At 34.3% G+C, this 21,263-nt stretch overlaps 2 protein-coding genes across 4 annotated transcripts; one reads left to right on the top strand and one right to left on the bottom strand.

Annotated features, from left to right (window-relative positions):
* Window positions 1-14,615: 14,615 nt before the first annotated feature.
* Window positions 14,616-19,383, bottom strand: LOC131846603 (pseudouridylate synthase 1 homolog). 3 transcript variants are annotated; one of them, XM_059195940.1, is made up of 7 exons: window positions 19,296-19,383; window positions 17,578-17,854; window positions 17,137-17,303; window positions 16,209-16,482; window positions 15,850-15,949; window positions 15,324-15,479; window positions 14,616-15,050 (listed from the first exon to the last, which is right to left on the bottom strand). In XM_059195940.1, the coding sequence occupies exons 2-7, from the start codon at window positions 17,826-17,828 to the stop codon at window positions 14,667-14,669; spliced, it is 1,332 nt and encodes a 443-aa protein (XP_059051923.1). In that variant the 5' UTR covers window positions 17,829-17,854; window positions 19,296-19,383; the 3' UTR covers window positions 14,616-14,666. The 3 variants fall into 3 exon arrangements, with proteins under 3 accessions (XP_059051923.1, XP_059051924.1, XP_059051922.1); XM_059195941.1 differs by having other exon boundaries at window positions 19,241-19,328; XM_059195939.1 differs by lacking the exon at window positions 19,296-19,383 and adding an exon at window positions 19,166-19,289.
* Window positions 19,384-20,171: 788 nt separating this feature from the next.
* Window positions 20,172-21,010, top strand: LOC131846604 (protein tipE). Its single transcript, XM_059195942.1, has one exon. The coding sequence runs from the start codon at window positions 20,245-20,247 to the stop codon at window positions 20,920-20,922; it is 678 nt and encodes a 225-aa protein (XP_059051925.1). The 5' UTR covers window positions 20,172-20,244; the 3' UTR covers window positions 20,923-21,010.
* Window positions 21,011-21,263: the final 253 nt, after the last annotated feature.

Genomic DNA, 21,263 nt, shown 5'->3' with positions numbered 1-21,263 from the left:
TTTTTATTTCAATTGCCTAGCAATATATTTATTGATTTAATTCAAGAAACAATAGGATATTGCAACTTGAACAATCGTTTAAATGGTTTAATCTATACTTTTACTTGATTTTTATGACTGGGGTATAAAAAATAAATTAACCAAAAAGACTCCAGCAACTTCCAGAATGATAGTCTGCGACCTTTTCTGATCATCATTTGTTCAAAATGATCTATAGAATACGGTCCTCACATTTTGCATACTTAACTACATATCATAAGAATTAGGTACTGTGCAAATTTCTTGTTTGCCATTTTGCGGTTATAATCTAGCATTGATTACAAGAATGGAAGAAGTATCTCAACTTACAATATTTAATTTCATGCAGGTACTAGATACATAAAAGAAATTAAATGTACAAAGGCAAACACAGGCCTACGCTGATAAAAAATATAAGTTGCCCAAATCAGGTTTGTCAAAATCCAAGAGCCTTAACAACAAATCTAAAGATGGTTTACCAATCATTTGGAAGTCACATACGAAAGCTCGGGTGACATCTCTTTTTGAAGACTGATTCTGTTATCATTTTATTCCTGAAGTTAAAGTTTATTGGCATTAACGTTGAAAAAAGTACCATTTAAGGTGATGCTACTAACTGACAACTGTCATCATAATAAGTCTAATTAAATATTGATCCACGGTGCAACTTTTATATTTGCCACCAAACACTACAAACTTGCTTCAACTAATGGACCAGGGAGTCTTAAAAACATTTAAAGGATATTACACAAGAGATCATTTGCACATCTAAATAATGCTATGAAACAACATTGTTTAACCGGCTATAGCAGCAAAGGTTATGTGTGTATGTGTGCGCACTGCACCGGGAGTTAGAAGATGATGATAGTCCTACCAACTCATGGGCCTGTTTCTCTTTCAACCGTTATCGTAATGTTCCGCACGCTTGGCAAAACAACCAGAATACGTTGGTGCAAAAGGACATGGATAGCATTGGTCTTCAAGAATGGACCAGGGAGTCATAAAAACATTTAAAACTTATTACACAAAGAGATTATTTGCACATCTAAATAAAGCTATGAGACAGCACATGGTCTAAACCTTTTCTTTTATATCTCAATAAAGACAAAAAACTTTATCACTTTCTGAAAAATATTTTTCTTTTTTCATTAATTTGTTCATTTTCATAAGTTTCCTAACTTGAATATGTTTAAAACCTTTTCTGTCTAGCCTATAGCCCATTTAATTTCGATTAAAAGGTAGTCAGCCGTAATGGCAGATGCTAAGATGAATGAAGGACCAACAACATATGAAGCACCACCGGCACCTCAACAATACACGACAGGAAGTAAACTAAAATACCAACTCCCATTCAACAGACCAGCGAACCAAGTCGGAAAGACGTTACCCGTCCCAACACATGAAAACAAGAGACACCGGTAAACAATAGTCCACTCTGGATGGATTCGTTTGTTGTGCGCGAAAATGATGACACCTAGTGGCTTAATGAAAACGACGTTGATCTTCAACAAAGCACAGTGACAATAACTGACCTGCAAGATGCTTATCCAGTTGTTAGTATTGAATAATGCAGGTCTGCCAAATTGGTCTTGTCTAATTAATTATAGATCCATGGCTGGAAATTTCGCCATCAAACAATACCAACTTGCATCAACTAATGGACAAGGGAGTCATAAAAACATTTAAAACTTATTACACAAAGAGATCATTATTATAAAAAAGAGACAGACCATTAAAAACAAACTGGAACCATTTATGATCCAGGTACGCGACGATGATAATCAAAGTGTTGGTATTATTACACTGAATTTCTTGATTCTGATTTTGACTATGAATCTGCATAAATATATTATTTTTAAATAATTACAGTCTAACGCTGATAAAAAATATAAGCTGCCCAAGCTAATTTACCCGTAATTTGGAAGTCACATACGAAAGCTTGGGTGACATGTTCTCTTTTTGAAGACTGATTCTGTCAGCACTTTATTACTGAAGTTAAAGTTTATTGTCATTAACGTTAAAAGAAAGTCCATTTAGGGTGATGCTACTAATTTACAACTGTCATCATCATCAATCATAATCACAAGTCTAATTAATTATAGATCCATGGCTGGAAATTTCGCCACCAAACAATACCAACTTGCATCAACTAATGGACCAGGGAGTCATAAAAACATTTAAAACTTATTACACAAAGAGATCATTTGCACATCTAAATAAAGCTATGAGACAACACATGGTCTAAACCTTTTTTTTTATATCTCAATAAAGACAAAAAAACTTTATCACTTTTTGAAAATATTTTTCTTTTTTCATTAATTTGTTCATTTTCATAAGTTTCCTAACTTGAATATGTTTAAAACCTTTTTTGTCTAGCCTATAGCCCATTTAATTTCGATTAAAAGGTAGTCAGCCGTAATGGCAGATGCTAAGATGAATGAAGGACCAGCAACATATGAAGCACCACCGGCACCTCAACAATACACGACAGGAAAGAAACTAAAATACCAACTCCCATTCAACAGACCAGCTAACCAAGTCGGAAAGACGTTACCCGTCCCAACACATGAAAACAAGAGACACCGGTAAACAATAGTCCACTCTGGATGGATTCGTTTGTTGTGCGCGAAAATGATGACACCTAGTGGCTTAATGAAAACGACGTCGATCTTCAACAAAGCACAGTGACAATAACTGACCTGCAAGATGCTTATCCAGTTGTTAGTGTTGAATAATGTCTTGGTAATCCGTGGTCTGAGGATATCATACATTAAATATGTTCAGGTAGTACAATACATTCGTGTAAAATACACATACATACAAAGTACATTTTTTCTCATGATTACACCCTTCGTTTAGTATTATTTCTATGGCAATCAAAAACAACGTGACAAACACTACCATATCCAATTTACTTTTGAATACAATTTGGTAGAATATTTAGAATTCAAAACATCAGTCGATAGAATATTAATAATTCAAGACATCGGTGAACATTACTGAATATCAAAACAACTGATACAGAAAGTAATTCCAAGTAGTAATACAACAAAGTACCTACTAGGATGATCTAACACTACTTTAGATGAAATTTTCCTTGATTTTATTAATTAAAACAATTAGGTTATTTTGGGATAACGGTAGATTATATCACATAATAGGCAAACAACGGTTACAACAGTAACATTCGTTATTTGAATATTAATGTGACAAACACTAATATATCCAATTTACTTTTGAATACACATCAATTCAACGAAAATTTGGTAGAATATTTAGAATTCAAGACATCAATAAATAGAATGTTAAATAAAACAAGACTATAGCAGCAAAGGTTATGTGTGTGTGTGTGTGTGCACACTGCACCGGGAGTTAGAAGATGATGATAGTCCTACCAACTCATGGGCCTGTTTCTCTTTCAACCGTTATCGTAATGTTCCGCACGCTTGGCAAAACAACCAGAATACGTTGGTGCAAAAGGACATGGATAGCATTGGTCTTCAAGAATGGACCAGGGAGACATTAAAACTTATTACACAAGAAGATCATTTGCACATCTAAATAAAGCTATGAGACAACACATAGTCTAAACCTTTTTTATACGTCAATAAAGACAAAACACTTGGCAGGTCTGCCAAATTGATCTTGTCTAATTAATTATAGATCCATGGCTGGAAATTTCGCCATCAAACAATACCAACTTGCATCAACTAATGGACAAGGGAGTCATAAAAACATTTAAAACTTATTACACAAAGAGATCATTATTATAAAAAAGAGACAGACCATTAAAAACAAACTGGAACCATTTATGATCCAGGTACGCGACGATGATAATCAAAGTGTTGGTATTATTACACTGAATTTCTTGATTCTGATTTTGACTATGAATCTGCATAAATATATTATTTTTAAATAATTACAGTCTAACGCTGATAAAAAATATAAGCTGCCCAAGCTAATTTACCCGTAATTTGGAAGTCACATACGAAAGCTTGGGTGACATGTTCTCTTTTTGAAGACTGATTCTGTCAGCACTTTATTACTGAAGTTAAAGTTTATTGTCATTAACGTTAGAAGAAAGTCCATTTAGGGTGATGCTACTAATTTACAACTGCCATCATCATCAATCATAATCACAAGTCTAATTAATTATAGATCCATGGCTGGAAATTTCGCCACCAAACAATACCAACTTGCATCAACTAATGGACCAGGGAGTCATAAAAACATTTAAAACTTATTACACAAAGAGATCATTTGCACATCTAAATAAAGCTATAAGACAACACATGGTCTAAACCTTTTTTTTTATATCTCAATAAAGACAAAAAACTTTATCACTTTCTGAAAAATATTTTTCTTTTTTAATTAATTTGTTCATTTTCATAAGTTTCCTAACTTGAATATGTTTAAAACCTTTTTTGTTTAGCCTATAGCTCATTTAATTTCGATTAAAAGGTAGTCAGCCGTAATGGCAGATGCTAAGATGAATGAAGGACCAGCAACATATGAAGCACCACCGGCACCTCAACAATACACGACAGGAAAGAAACTAAAATACCAACTCCCATTCAACAGACCAGCGAACCAAGTCGGAAAGACGTTACCCGTCCCAACACATGAAAACAAGAGACACCGGTAAACAATAGTCCACTCTGGATGGATTCGTTTGTTGTGCGCGAAAATGATGACACCTAGTGGCTTAATGAAAACGACGTTGATCATCAACAAAGCAGTGTCAATAACTGACCTGCAAGATGCTTATCCTAGTTGTTAGTGTTGAATACTGTCTTGGTAATCCGTGGTCTGAGGACATAGTCTAAACCTTTTTTATACGTCAATAAAGACAAAAAACTTGGCAGGTCTGCCAAATTGGTCTTGTCTAATTAATTATAGATCCATGGCTGGAAATTTCGCCATCAAACAATACCAACTTGCATCAACTAATGGACAAGGGTGTCATAAAAACATTTAAAACTTATTACACAAAGAGATCATTATTATAAAACAGAGACAGACCATTAAAAACAAACTGGAACCATTTATGATCCAGGTACGCGACGGTGATAATCAAAGTGTTGGTATTATTACACTCAATTTCTTGATTCTGATTTTGACTATGAATCTGCATAAATATATTATTTTTAAATAATTACAGTCTAACGCTGATAAAAAATATAAGCTGCCCCAGCTAATTTTCCCGTAATTTGGAAGTCACATACGAAAGCTTGGGTGACATGTTCTCTTTTTGAAGACTGATTCTGTCAGCACTTTATTACTGAAGTTAAAGTTTATTGTCATTAACGTTAAAAGAAAGTCCATTTAGAGTGATGCTACTAATTTACAACTGCCATCATCATCAATCATAATCACAAGTCTAATTAATTATAGATCCATGGCTGGAAATTTCGCCACCAAACAATACCAACTTGCATCAACTAATGGACCAGGGAGTCATAAAAACATTTAAAACTTATTACACAAAGAGATCATTTGCACATCTAAATAAAGTTATGATACAACACATGGTCTAAACATTTTTTTTTATATCTCAATAAAGACAAAAAACTTTATCACTTTCTGAAAAATATTTTTCTTTTTTCATTAATTTGTTCATTTTCATAAGTTTCCTAACTTGAATATGTTTAAAACCTTTTTTGTCTAGCCTATAGCCCATTTAATTTCGATTAAAAGGTAGTCAGCCGTAATGGCAGATGCTAAGATGAATGAAGGACCAGCAACATATGAAGCACCACCGGCACCTCAACAATACACGACAGGAAAGAAACTAAAATACCAACTCCCATTCAACAGACCAGCGAACCAAGTCGGAAAGACGTTACCCGTCCCAACACATGAAAACAAGAGACACCGGTAAACAATAGTCCACTCTGGATGGATTCGTTTGTTGTGCGCGAAAATGATGACACCTAGTGGCTTAATGAAAACGACGTTGATCTTCAACAAAGCACAGTGTCAATAACTGACCTGCGAGATGCTTATCCTAGTTGTTAGTGTTGAATAATGTCTTGGTAATCCGTGGTCTGAGGACATCATACATTAAATATGTTCAGGTACTAGTACAATACATTCGTGTAAAATACACATACATACAAAGTACATTTTTTCTCATGATTACACCCTTCGTTTAGTATTATTTTTATGGCAATCAAAAACAACGTGACAAACACTACCATATCCAATTTACTTTTGAATACTACTTTTTAAGTACCGAATATCAAAACGACTGATCCAGAAACTACTTCCAAGTAGTAATAGGATGTTGAACGAACACTATTTTAGTTGACATTTTCTTGATTTTATTAATTGAAAGCAATACTTCAATGTAGGATGGCGATAGTTTGTATCACATAATACGCAAACAACGGTTACAACAGCAACATATATTTGTTGAATATTAACGTGACAAACAATGTGGCTAACATGCAATCAGACCACAATTTTGAATACACATCAATTCAACGACAATCAGCTAGAATATTTATAAGTCAAGACATCGGTGATCATTACTGACCACCAAAACCATCGATACAGAAAGTACCTTGAATAGTAATAGTAAAAACACAACTAACACCAGTTTAGGTAAAACATTTCATTATTTAAAACGAATAATTCATTGTGGGATAATGGTAAATTATATCACACAGTACGCAATATCCAATTAGAATACACTTTTGAATACACATCAATTCAACAACAATATCTAATAGAATATTTATAATTCAAGACATCGGTGTTCATTACTGAATATAAAATCAACAGATACAGAAAGTACCTCCAAGTAGTAATACAACACAATAAGACATTTCCATAGATTTTATTGATTGAAACAAATACTTCAATACAGGATAGTGGAGGATATTATCACATAATACGCAAACAACGGTTATAGCAGTAACATTCATTGGATGAATATTAATGTGACAAACACTACCATATCCAATTTACTTTTGAATACATATCAATTTAACGACAATTTGGTAGAATATTTAGAATTCAAAACATCAGTAGATAGAATATTTTAATTTCAAGACCTCGGTGATCATTACTGAATATTATAACAACTGATACAGAAAGTAATTCCAAGTAGTAATACTACAAAATACTAGGATGATCTAACACTACTTTAGGTGAAATTTTCCTTGATTTTAATAATTGAAACCAATACTTCAATAGGGATAATGGTAGATTATATCACATAGGGTAAGGTTGCTCAAGTCGTACCATGGCCTAAATCATACCCTGGCAGAAATATTTTCTTCTGATGCATATAAATTGCACCATCTGGTGTCGTTTACCTGAACTATTTAGTCGAGCGAACAAAAGCAAACAAGTGGATCGCTGGGCAGCTACGTGAAGCAAAAAGCTTACTTTTATTCTTTGTTAAAATCTATTTGTAATACTTATCTGACAACTGTTTAGGCATACACAAAGAGTAGAAGTTTTATAGATTATGTTAGTGATTTTAGTTTTAAAGTTAGGCTATCCCGCCGCTTAAGTCGTAGCTATCCAAGTTTCCTTACTCGTACCGGTACAACTTAGGTATTAAGGAAATTGTTTTTTGTTTTTATTTTTTTGTAATTTAATTTACTTTTTATTTGGTAATAAATATCCATCCATCCATCAAATCAAGAACTTGGTGATTCAACTGAACCAACTAGGGAATCACCCGCTAGAGCCACATCGCCATCGATTTTAATATCATCAAGTTGCATTGCCTCCAATAAAGCCATTATTAGTATCTCTACCAATATTTTAATGACCATCATCTCCAAAAATTACAACGCCACCTTTAGCAACTAGAGAATCAACACCTCCCAACAATCAACAGGAACCTTCTACAATATCACAAGATATTTCACATAATGACGATAATTTAACAATAGATAAAATTATCAATAATCAACTAATAAAGAGTCACTTGAATATTTTATCTCCTATGCCTTGCATAAAAACAGTCATTAAAAAATGAAGAGGTTAGTACCTTTAGTTACCTTTTAGTTACCTTTGGCTTAGTAGCCAACAATGGAATTAACTTCAAGTCCCTATAAAAATGAAATCGAAGAAAAGGAAAACAATTGTATTCACACACTTAAACTTAAATTGTAAGTAAGAATAAAATATGTAAAAGAGCAATACACAAGTTTCTTGCTTGTTCTTCTTGTGATGAGACAGCATTCCGAATGAGCGATAGATTAAAAAAAAAAAGTTATGACTATTCAAAAGTGCTTCAATGTAAGTTATTTGAATAAATGATTTTCTATTCTAAAATTAAAAGGAAGAGACCTGTACTAGATATGAAAAAAATTAAAATAGACAAACATATATATAAAAGGAAGAAATACTAACGAAACATGCAAGAAAAACAAAAAAATCCTAAACAAACGTGGTTATGCAAACTATGTAGTAGATGGAGAAGAAAACATGATCCAGTGCATAAAATGTAAAGGTTGGATACATGATCTATGTGCAGGCGTTGAAAGTAAAGTAAAGAAATATATTTGTGATATCTGTGTCCAATCTCAATAATTATCTAAACAATACTTTTTTTCAAGGTGCTACCTATAATTTTATTTTCTATGTGTTATTTACTTAGTAATTAGATTTGATTTTGTAACAATAAGTGTTTTAAGTTGATTTCAGACTGAATTGTTTCTATTCTTTTAGTTTTTCATGATCTCATGTTATTAAGTATTTTCTATAAAGTTTATTATGTGTTCATTGAAGTTTATTTTCTAAGTACGACTAAGGCTATAGGTGTTACGAATTAGGCGACTAAGCGCTTTAATCGTACCGAAGGCATATTTATCAAAAACGTTAATATACCTACTTTGTTAAAAAAATTCTTTGTGTTTCTGTGATTGTTGATTAAAATCCAAATAAATAAAGATTCACCAAATGCATAATATTTTGTTTTATTATTTCAATTGCAGTGAATACTATAGTATTATTATAAAAATAATATAGTATTATTTCCTTAGGGGGTACGACATAAGCAACCTTACCCTAATAGGCAAACAACGGTTACAACAGTAACATTCATTATTTGAATATTAATGTGACAAACACTATTATATCCAATTTACTTTTGAATACACATCAATTGAACGACAATTTTGGTAGACTATTTAGAATTCAAGACATCAGTAAATGGAATATTAAATAAAACAATACTGTGATAGACTAACACTACTTTGGTGAAATTGTACTTGATTTTATTAATTGAAACAAATATGTAGTTTAATGTACTAGGATAGTGATACATTGTATCACATAATACTCAAACAACGGTTCCATTGGTTGAACATTAACGTGACAAAAACTACAATATCCAATTAGAATAAACTTTTGAATACACATCAATTCCACGACAATTTGGTAGAATATTTATAATTAACGACGTCCGTGTTCGTTACTGAATATCAAAACAACTGATACAAAAGGTACCTCCAAGTAGCAATACGAGTACAACACAATTAGTAATAGAAGAAGACATTGGTATTCATTAAGTACCGAATATCAACTGATACAGAAACTACTTCCAAGTAGTAGTAGGATGTTGAACGAACACTATTTTAGTTGACATTTTCTTGATTTTATTAATTGAAAACAATACTTCAATGTAGGATGGCGGTAGATTGTATCACATAATACGCAAACAACGGTTACAACAGTAACATTCATTGGTTGAATATTAATGTGACAAACACTACCATATCCAATTTACTTTAGAATACTCATCAATTCAACGATAATCTGGTAGAATATTTATAATTCAAGACGTCGGTGTTCATTACTGAATAACAAAACAACTGATACAGAGAGTATTTCCAAGTAGTAATACAACACAATAAGACATTAGCATTAATTTTATTGATTGAAACAAATACTTCAATATAGGATAGTGGAGGATATTATCACATAATACGCAAACAACGGTTACAACAGTAACATTCATTGGATGAATATTAATGTGACAAACACTACCATATCCAATTTACTTTTGAATACACATCAATTCAACGACAATTTGGTAGAATATTTAGAATTCAAAACATCAGCAGATTGAATATTTATAAATCAAGACATCGGTGATCATTATTGAATATAAAAACAACTGATACAGAAAGTAATTCCAAGTAGTAATACAACAGAGTACTGAGATGATCTAACACTACTTTAGGTGAAATTTTCCTTGATTTTATTAATTGAAACAAATAGTTCAACTTGGCATAATGGTAGATTATATCCCATAATACGCAAACAACGGTTACAACAGTAACATTCATTATTTGAATATTAATGTGACAAACACTACTATATCCAATTTACTTTTGAATACACAACAATGCAACGACAATTTGGTAGAATATTTAGAATTCAAGACATCAGTAAATGGAATATTAAATAAAACGACATCCGAGATCATTAGGGAATATCAAAACAACTGATACAGAAGGTACCTCCAAGTAGAAATACGAGTACAACACAATTAGTAATAGAAGACATTGGTATTCATTAAGTACCGAATATCAAAACGATTGATACAGAAACTACTTCCAAGTGGTAATAGGATGTTGTACGAACACTATAGTTTAGTTTTTTTTACATTTTTAGTTGAATTGAAAACAATACTTCAATGAAGGATGGCGGTAGGTTGTATCACATAATACGCAAACAACGGTTACAACAGTAACATTCATTATCATTATATTTCGTCGCTTCATTCTTCAGATATTAATTTTACCATGTGATGGGAGGGCCCTTGCGTAAGCCACCACGCACGTCTTTAGAATTTTTTTTTTGTCGGTACTTTTATTTCTTCGTCACTTCGCCTAGATATTTTACTCATTCCTTTTTCGTGCGTTGCACTGAACGGACGTCTTTTAAAATATACATAATTACGATGCCGAAAAGAAACGCACAGGAAAAGATAGTGTACTACCAGAATAAAATAAAGAAATTAAAAGAAAAACGAACTCGACGGTTAAGAGTCATCGCTTCGGATTCGGACCAAGAGCCATGTAAGTTTTATTAAATACTTATGTACAGAATAAAACATTCCTTTAAATATGCTGGACATTGTCCGTGATGATAACACAAAGGCAATAACACTTGGAGGTTATCCGCGATGATAACACGAAGGCAAAAACACCTGGAGGTTAACCGCGACAATAACACGAAGGTAATAACACCTGGAGGTGGTCCGTGTATGACAACACGTGGTAATTTAACTGTACAAAGTTCGAGGTTGACCGTGAGGATAATACGTGGCACTTTAATTTTTTAAGGTTATACCTATTTATCAGTAATAAAGTATATAGAATATTAATGTATAAACCTGGAGGATAACCGAGACGTTAGCACGATGGTATACGCATAAATAACATACACTGCAAGTTTTATAAATATATAGATATTTAAGAATATAACACATTTATATTTGAAATACCTGGAGGTTATTCGAGATAATAACACAAAGGTAATATAGAACATTGATAGTATTCACTAAGTGTGGTTTATATCATTTCAGGTTTAGACCTGGAAACAGGCTATTTCTGCTTCGCAGCCCGTATTAGATACGGGGAAACAGTATCTCCAAATGAATTAGACACTGGCGAAATAGAACCAGACCTACCCACCATCAGCAACAGTGTAATACCTGTTACTGACCCAGTTACACCCGTGGATATCCCAGTTCTGGATCCAAGCATTCTAGCAGCTCTGGGTGAAATCACCGATGAAACGCCAGAATTTGGAGAAAAAATTCACGATAATCTCGCAAAAATATGGCTGCCATTGTTGAAAAAAGGTATGTCAAAAGATAATAGAGAGGCACTGACTAAAAGGTACCTTGTGCCTGAAAATTGTACATTTCTACAGGCACCGGCTCTTAATCCAGAGATCCTGGCAGCAATACCAGATTCAGGAAAATACCGCGACAAGAAGATGACCTTTTGTCAGCAACAGTTAGGAGTAGGTATTACTGCAGTTAACAGAGGTCTAGACTTACTAATAAACAGTGGAAGTAATGTCGAGGCCATTAAAAGCATTAGCGACGGATGTCGCATCCTATGTGACCTACACTACCAAAATACTGAAACAAGAAAATAATTTATAACACCTTCTCTGGAAAAATCATTTTTACAAATTGTAGAAAAATCTGAAAGAGACAGCAGTTTGTTTGGAACCGATCTATCAGAAAAAATATAAGCTGCCAAAGCCATTAAAAAAGAGGAATCATTGCCACCCATTACACAAACATCTTACGCTGGCTGCGGCGATACTCTCCGGGAAGCATTCCTCAGGCGAAAAATCCCAGCCGAGTCGGTGAATCTCATGCTAGCATCACTTTCTGACAGTACAAGAAAGCAATATAATACATCATATAAACTTTGGTGGAAATTCTGTCATAACAATCATTTTAATACATTTGAAAGGACTGTACCTGTGGTTATCTCATTTTTAACAGAACAGTTTAATAATGGAGCGACATACGGATCTCTAAACTCTCACAGACCCGCACTTTCTCTATTATTGGGCAATAACATTGGTTCTGATGAATGCATTAAGCGTCTCTTGAAAGGGGCTTATAGGTTAAAACCCAGTAAACCAAAATATAATTACACATGGGATCCTCAATTAGTCCTAAACCATATTTCAGAATGGTATCCGAATAAAAATATTGAACTCGCACAACTAACTAAAAAATTAGTCATGCTTCTTCAGCACAAAGAGTCCAAACTCTTTCTCTTATCAAAATAAACAACATACAAATTTCATTAAACGGAATAAGAATTGTCATAAGTGATATAGTAAAAACTTCGGCCCCTGGAAGAAAACAACCAGTACTTATCCTTCCTTATTTCACAGAAAATAAAAGAATCTGTCCAACTACAGTACTTTCAGATTATTTATTTCTTACGAAAAATCTAAGAGATACAAATGAGTCAAGGTTAATTCTTACAATCAACCGCCACGGCTCAAACAATTAGTAGGTGGATTAAAACAGTTTTATCAGAAAGTGGTACAGATACATCAATATTCACGGGACACAGTACACGACACGCATCAACCTCCTCTGCTAGCTCTGCTGGTGTCTGTATTGACACAATACGAAAAACAGCAGGTTGGCCGAACCAATCACAGACATTTGCTAGGTTTTATAAACTTAATATAATTAATGAAAGCGAATTTGCTAACTACACATGTTTAAAAAATGCATATGATCCAATCAGAAATTGATTACGAATAAATTACTGTTTTTCAATATTTTTTGTTAAATGAAAACGAAGAAAACTTATGTACTTAGTAATGTCTTAAGAATTATTTTGTAATAAATATAATTATCAAAAATAAAATACTTATTATTTATTCTAAGTTATTTACAAAACTCCATCTCTTAACATCGACTCATATAATAATGATCGAACTTCACTTAGAAGCTCGTTTGATCATATATTATATTTCGTCGCTTCATTCTTCAGATATTAATTTTACCATGTAGTCCCCCTCCCTTGCGTAAGCCACCACGCACGTCTTTAGAAAGTTTTTTTTTGTCGGTACTTTTATTTCTTCGTCACTTCGCCTAGATATTTTACTCATTTATTTTAGAGATGAATTTAACTTTAGTTGTTTGCAAACTCACTGGGTTTTTAGGGTGGGTGCGTATACAATATATCTTCGAATGAAGCGACTCATATAATATTGATCGAACTTCACTTAGAAGCTCGTTTGATCATATATTGGTTGAATATTAATGTGACAAACACTACCATATCCAATTTACTTTTGAATACACATCAATTCAACAACAATTATATACAACATTTATAATTAAAGACGTCAGTGTCCACTTCATATAAAAATTGTATTTGAATTCCGGATATCAGTAAATAACGTGGCCGAACATAAAAACAATGATAACATCTTCGTTCATCTGCAGATAACTAATGTTATAACTCCTTATGACATTAACAATCTCTGAATGATAACTCCGTTAGAAAAGATCCTGATTGAAAAAGATGTAAATTCCGCGGGATTAACCAGCGAATGACAGATAGTAGTGATTAAAAAATAAGTAGATATTCAAATACCAACTCCTTTTAATAACTAGTGATACGAGATATCGTATACTGACTGACTCAATCCTCCGTTGCCATTCCCAACGATTGCACTGTCATACTTCCAGACCCTGTAATTTGATTGCCATATCTTAACTTTCAACATAACTTACTAAGCAAGTGACGACCTTGGTGGTGTAGCGGTTTAGCAAACCGCTTCACTTCTGGGAGACAGTGGATTGTTAAGAATGTGGATTGGTGATCATATTGCTAACTATGTACCATGTCAGGTTAACATCCGACGCGCTTTCCTCTGGAAATCATCATGATAAATTCTTGGTGAATTTGTCACGATGGGCCAACGGACCTGACCTCATGCTCATCTTATCATCCTCCTCCACTGGTGCCCCGCCAGCGTAATCCGTTACCGGGTGCACCATGTAGGTAGTATGGCGACAAAAATATTCACGTAGACGTTTTTGTAAAAAATCTAGTATCAATACAACAACATAATAATTAACATGTATTATTGAAATTATTATATATACATATATGTAGACTTTACAAAACCTTTTTACTTTCAGTAGAAATTTCATCCGATATTAACTTATTATTTGTTATATTTTCTATACTTTTTGACACATCATCTATTTCCTGTGTTCCATTTGTCTCCTTATCATCACCATCATCATCATCATCATCATCATCGTCATCCAACTCTTTGTCTTCTGTCTCTTTCTCACTGGGAACGTCATCTGACGGCTCATAGGAATGTAAATTGAGTTTCTCCAACCAGTTGCCTATTGAATTGTCTTCTATCTCACCTTTTACTATATTAGGGTATATGTGATCAAGTTTGAATTTTTGTACTGCTTCATCCTCTGCCTCCCAAGTTAGACTGTCATGGCTAGTTTTATAACGAGCATCATATCTATCGTAATGCACCTAAAAAATAAACAATAAGATAATAATAATATCTCAGAATTAATTTTTTTAGATAATTATTTTGTGAATATGTATATACATAGGGAACACATATATGAATACAAAAAAATATATAAAGGCGAGGTGAGAGAAACTGTTATCATATCTCAAATCTTGCTCTCATCTCAAAGCAAAATATGGCTCGCTCAGCAGCTTTGTTTCAAAACTCTCGAATACTAGGGTACTAGTATATAGAGGTACTATTGTATTATGTAATATAATATGATTACTCACCATGTCAAGTACTAAACCCAGACCAGGCGCAGTGGGTATCATCACCTTTTCCTTGCCGAATGCCCGCTCCAAGGTACACATGTTGGTGTGTCCCCTCACCACAGCTATCATCAGCCCCACCATTTTACGAATCTGATGCAGCATGAAGCTTTGACCCTGCATTCAATTAGTTTATTTCTTTGATGGATGAATAGAATATTTTTTTATACGTGACAAACTAGCTTGCCGCTCATCTCCTGTTACCAGGAATTGACCACGATATATGTGGGTAAGAGAAGTAGGCATTATGTCATCTCTATCGCACGCAGCTGGCGTCATTCGGCTATTGACACTGTTATGTATTTGAGAGCCGATAATTAGAAAGAAAAATACAGTGCTTATTGCTTGAAGAGTAGATAGGGCAGTACTAGTCCGCAGGCGCAGTAGTAATAGGCACAGTAGTCCTTAAGGATGGCAACATACTTGGAGCTGTTGTTCATGTACACAATTACTACTTTCCATTCAATTTACATAAAAAAATACTCACCTTAACTAATAAAACTGCAAATTCCATATCTGTATGTACGAATACTCTGTCAATGCTAAAATTCATCATATATCTCAACGCCGACGGGTCTTGGAAGTGTCTGCAATACAAGATTAATTGCGATTTTATTGTAAAGTGAAATATAGGCATGTCAAGTGTTGCGAATTACTAATATTGCTCATAAGTTTCTAATATTGCACTAACTGTAAAAAATATATAAATTATGATGAGACTTTTACTGTCCTAGATGTTCTTAATCCGTTCAGTAGTTTTTCGTGAAAGAGTAATAAACATCCATACTTACAAAGCTTTGCTTTTATATTATTAAGATTAAGATAAAATATAAAACATTTACTTACTTTTTTTCTGTGAAGTTGTGATAACTTTTGGTTCCTTTATATACACTTAAAACACTATTAACTTTTTCCAATTTTTCCGCAGGTATTCTATACAGCTTTCTCTCGTCCACACTCACTAGACTGGGTTCAAACACATATGTGGGAAGAGTGAAGCTATATGTTCGTGCGTTACATTTCGATTTTGAATTAAACTTGTTCGTAACACGTTTTACAGCAAATACCCTTATACATTCTGGTAATTTCTTGTTAACATCGTCAATGTTTATTTCTAAAGCTGTAAATACAATTATAATTAGAATATTTTATATAATTATGTTATTTATTATTTATTACTTACAACTGATATGTTCATGGTCCACTTAATGTTTCTTTTTACAACTTAGATGGCAATCAAGCATACAGCCTAACTGTTGGTAACCGTTATTTACAGGGGCGGATCGTGAATTTGTGGGGCCCTGGGCTAAATTTACTTGGGTAGGCCCAATTACTCAAATAAACAATACACTGACCAAAAACAGGCGACTAGAAATTCCCCATTCATTTCGATAGGCACCATTAATTGATCTCAGGGTTGCCAACCTTGATAGGTTTTTTAACGTTCTAGATTTTTTTTTATATTCTAAATATTGTTTCAGACGGGACTTGGGGCCCTGGGCTGCAGCCTAAAAAGCCCATAGGTAGAACTGCCCCTGGTTAGTTAGCCCATTGTGACAAATTTACTAAAACATTATCATGATGGCTTCTAGGGGGAATCGCGTGGATGTCAACCTGACTTGGAGCATTCCTAGAAGTATGGTCCACATTTAGTCTAGTATACCATGAATCCACCGTACACCGTACACCACAGTTCCCGGGTTTTGTGACCAGACATAGGTTTAAGAGAAAGAGAGAAGAGAAGATACTAAATTTATTACAAGAAAATACTAACGTAGTTTCAAAGACACAACCTGTCTGGCAGCAGAGACACCTTTGTCAGTCCGTGAACTCCTCTGGAACTGTACATTTTGTTGGTTATTGAAGTCCTCTTCTGTAATATTCTTAGTTTCTAATAGTGCTTTCAGTAAATCTTCCTCAATCGTTCTAACACCTGGGTTTCTATGAATAAGACAAAAAAAAAATTTTTTTGCAAAAAAAAATTTTGTATGTATATCGTTGCGACAATCCAGACAGACATAGAGGCTGTTGTATATCATATATTAAACACGAAAATTCAAAAATTACTAGAATGGGAACATAAACAACTAAACCTTAAACACTTTTTAAAATTGGAGTCATAAGGAGTTGTAGTTGGAGTGTAGTATATTTGGAGTGGATAAACCAAAATCCAAAAAATGCAAATTTTACATTCTGTAGCACCAATTTTAGTTACCTTTGCATTCCATAATAATCCACCCCACAGTATCCCAATAACATTGCCATTTTTTTCCTCTTTATCCTCTCAGAGGTTTTCTCACACAGCTTCTTTTCGTCTGTCTGTCCGTCTACTTTCTTACTCACAGCCAACTCCTCCCACTGCCGTTTCATGTGGCGTCTCTTAAACCTCGTCTGACTTTTGCTGTGTACTATCTCAGTAGCTTCATCATTTGGTGCATCTGTTTTTTCTGGTGTGGCTACATCCATGGCTGTTACGAAACGGTACTGTACACCTAATGACATAAAAAAAAAACATGATAAGACACAATGAATCAGGTGCACCAGCTTGCGATAATGGTTTATGCTGACATAGCACCAGTTTTTTTTATGGATGATAATGGAATGGTGCTCCCGCCTGCGCTAACTGCTTACGATGATGGGGCACCAGTGGAGGATGATAAGATGAACATGAGGTCAGGTCAGTTAGCCCATTGTGACAAATTCACCAAGAATTTATCACAATGGTTTCCAGGGGGAACTGCATGGAGGTCAACCTGACATAGTACAATACTAGCAATAAGATCATCAGTTGACATTACTAACAATCCCCTTTCCCCCCACATAGCACCCGTTGTGGATGATAATATATATGGTCAGGTGAGTTGCCCCATTATGATAAATTTACCAGGAATTTATCATTATGGTTTCCAGGCTTAGGGATAGGGTTTGATATCCATATATCAACCTGAAATGGTTTGGGGCTAGCAATGGGGTTGTTAGTCCTCATTTGAAACATACAAGTACATACATAAAATAAATAGAATGTCAAAATAAAGTCAATAAAATAAATATTAGTTTCTTAGTATAAAGGCCTGCAAAATGAAGGATGAAAGTAGACTATTTTTACATATTTTTTAGAAAATCATGTAGTGTCACAAACTATATAATTTTCTAAATATTGGAAAAACAAAATCTTGTCAAAATATTGAGAATTCAACAAAAAAAATGTAGTAAGATGCCATAGTTTTCTTAATGTTACATGTAGGACTTGAAGACATGACATGAAGTACTTTAGTCGTGATCTAGTTTAGTCGTTTGGAAGTAAGTGCAATATGTAAGGAACATGTGACAAGAAAGTATACGAAAATAACTTAAAATAAAATCAACAGACAGTCAGGGTGGAGGGGTATGTTATTCATGGGGTCCAATATTAAGCATTGTACCTAATAACTCGTCCCCCACGCGGTCTCCTTGTCAACTATCGTGATTAATTTCTGGTGAATTCGCCACAATCGGCTATTTGATCTGACTTCAAGTTCATCACATTAACATCCACTGGTACTGCGCGAATATATGCCATATACGAGTGCCATCATCAATCGAAAAAACACCCGACACTTATGAACCAGGTGAACGAATGTCCGGTATTCTGTTACGAATTTTCGAGGTTATGTTATAATTGAATGACAAACGGTATTACATTTCTGTGTTAATTACGTTATAAAAACAAAATATAAGAAAGTTACAAAAATTAAAATTACAATTTTTTTTTTATCCCCGACACAAAAACAACGTGTGAAATATTGATTTGAACTGGAAAGTACCTGATTTAATTGCATGTCTTGGCAGGTTCTTTCCAAAAGTGTTAAGCAATAGTTTGAATATTGTAACTGACATACCTATTACAGTAATAATGACACAAATAATCGAAATTAACAGAAATAAAATACATACACTAATATTCAATTAAACTCCTTACAAATGAACAAAATCACTATACTATAGGATAGTAGGAGTGTTAATCAGTGTTGCCACATTCGTAATACCCCTATTACTCTGTATACATTTGCAATTTATTGATTTCATATGTTCAATGATTTTATGGCTCTGGGTACTTGAGGAAATAAGAAATTTCAAATAAATGAAACATGACTTCGTTATTATGAATAATAGTGAATAATTTTAATAATTTATTACCTATCTTACCTACTACCTACTAAGTAAGATAAGTAATAAATTGTTACTTACTGCCTTTTATTATTATTTTCGGTTTTAACTTAAGCGTAGATGGGAATCTATCTCTTTCATTGTTAATAGCCCAACATGTCAAGACGGTCTCCACGGGGTCTCCCCTGGAAACGATCGTAATTATAAATTAAAGTAAAAAATATATTATTTTTTAAACAAATTCATCATAATAGCTCAGTAATGTTTATATGTATATACTAACATTAAACATTACAAAGAATTGTTTATTGTGCACCTCAATAGTTTTTAAGATTTTAAAAATTCCATATTCAAAAAATGTCCACATAATCAGGGAGTACCATGGGGTACATACACTTGACAGGATGGATGAATAAATAGAATTCTTTTCTAATTTTCGAATCTTCTTAGTTTGGAACATTTTCGTTGTAACAAAGGAGTAGGTACCTACCTGCCTATATCTTAAGTTGGTAAATTAGGTCAACTTGTCTGTTTGCTGAAGTATTAATGAAACCGACTTATGAGCGAATACCTACGGTCCATTGAGAATATATACATACCTTGCTTAGCATATAACAAACCATCCGAGTCAATGAACAACTACCGCGCATGTACCTACAATGCGCATGTCTGAACTCTCGGCACCGCATATTTAGTATAAGACACACATCATGGGGTGACGCATTGCTTGTAAAAAATGAAGGGTGGAAGTTCAGAACGGTTGGTGAGATCTTCTCGGCGTAGAGGGGAAACGCGAGCCAAACTTACCAGATACATAACTGTGACGTTAGCTGCTCTTTTGGGTGGCGGCGGATCTGCATTGCTGTTCCTCGTTCCTCTGTATGCTGACCCAGCGCTTAGTGCCCTCGCTGCAGACTTTGACCCAGTACCAGCCGAGTGCATCACAGAGAGGCGTGACGATAGACTCGGCCTCGACAACTGTACCTGGGCGTCATGCAGAGAAGGTTGCACCAGTGACGCGTATAAATGCATTCAGCTGCACGTCAAATATAAAGCCCATACTGAGGACTGGCGTCCGGCCGTGTTATTTGTCAATATAAAGGGGTGTGGATACCCGCCCACTGTGGATTGCGATAATTTTACCACCAGTTACGGGTTTGTTGGGGCCAAGTACCCTTGTTACTGGTCAAGAGCTGACACCAGTGTGGTGATACCTAGGTGGTCGCGTGGGGAACAGGTTGCAACTGTGACCAGGACCCTGGCATTGCCTCTGTTTCTATCTGGATGCGCTGGGATTGGATTGTGCGCTCTGCATTGCGAATGCAGACCTCGAAGGAGGCGGCGCCCCCCACGCCGTCCCCCTCGTTTGCCTACGTTGTCACCCGACGACACTTCGGTCTACAGGCTAGCTTAGGCTCACCGTAAGGTCCAATAGAGCTGTAACTATTTTAATACAACGTATATTAAGTACATATTAAAATTATAACGAGGATTAATGTAAATAAAATGGATATATTTGTGTTCAATTGTGGTTTTATTTGGAGTGCCGTATGTTGATTGGGTCAACACAATTTAGTTAAATAGAGGTTTTGTTCCACGAACAAACAAAAAAGGTGTCTTTAATAGACATACCTCAGCCTACTTTAGAGATAGATAGCGATATGTGAATGTCCTTGGTTATTATTGTCATGAATTTTGTAGGATGTAGCAAACATGCTACAAAATTCAATATAATCAGACAATTTCACATTAACA

This window comes from Achroia grisella, unplaced genomic scaffold (assembly GCF_030625045.1).
Source record: "Achroia grisella isolate CSIRO2021 unplaced genomic scaffold, CSIRO_AGI_Agris_v1 utg511, whole genome shotgun sequence".
Classification (NCBI taxonomy): Eukaryota; Metazoa; Arthropoda; class Insecta; order Lepidoptera; family Pyralidae; genus Achroia; species Achroia grisella.
Note: the sequence above shows the minus strand (reverse complement) of the source record. Positions and strands in the feature narration are given on the sequence as shown.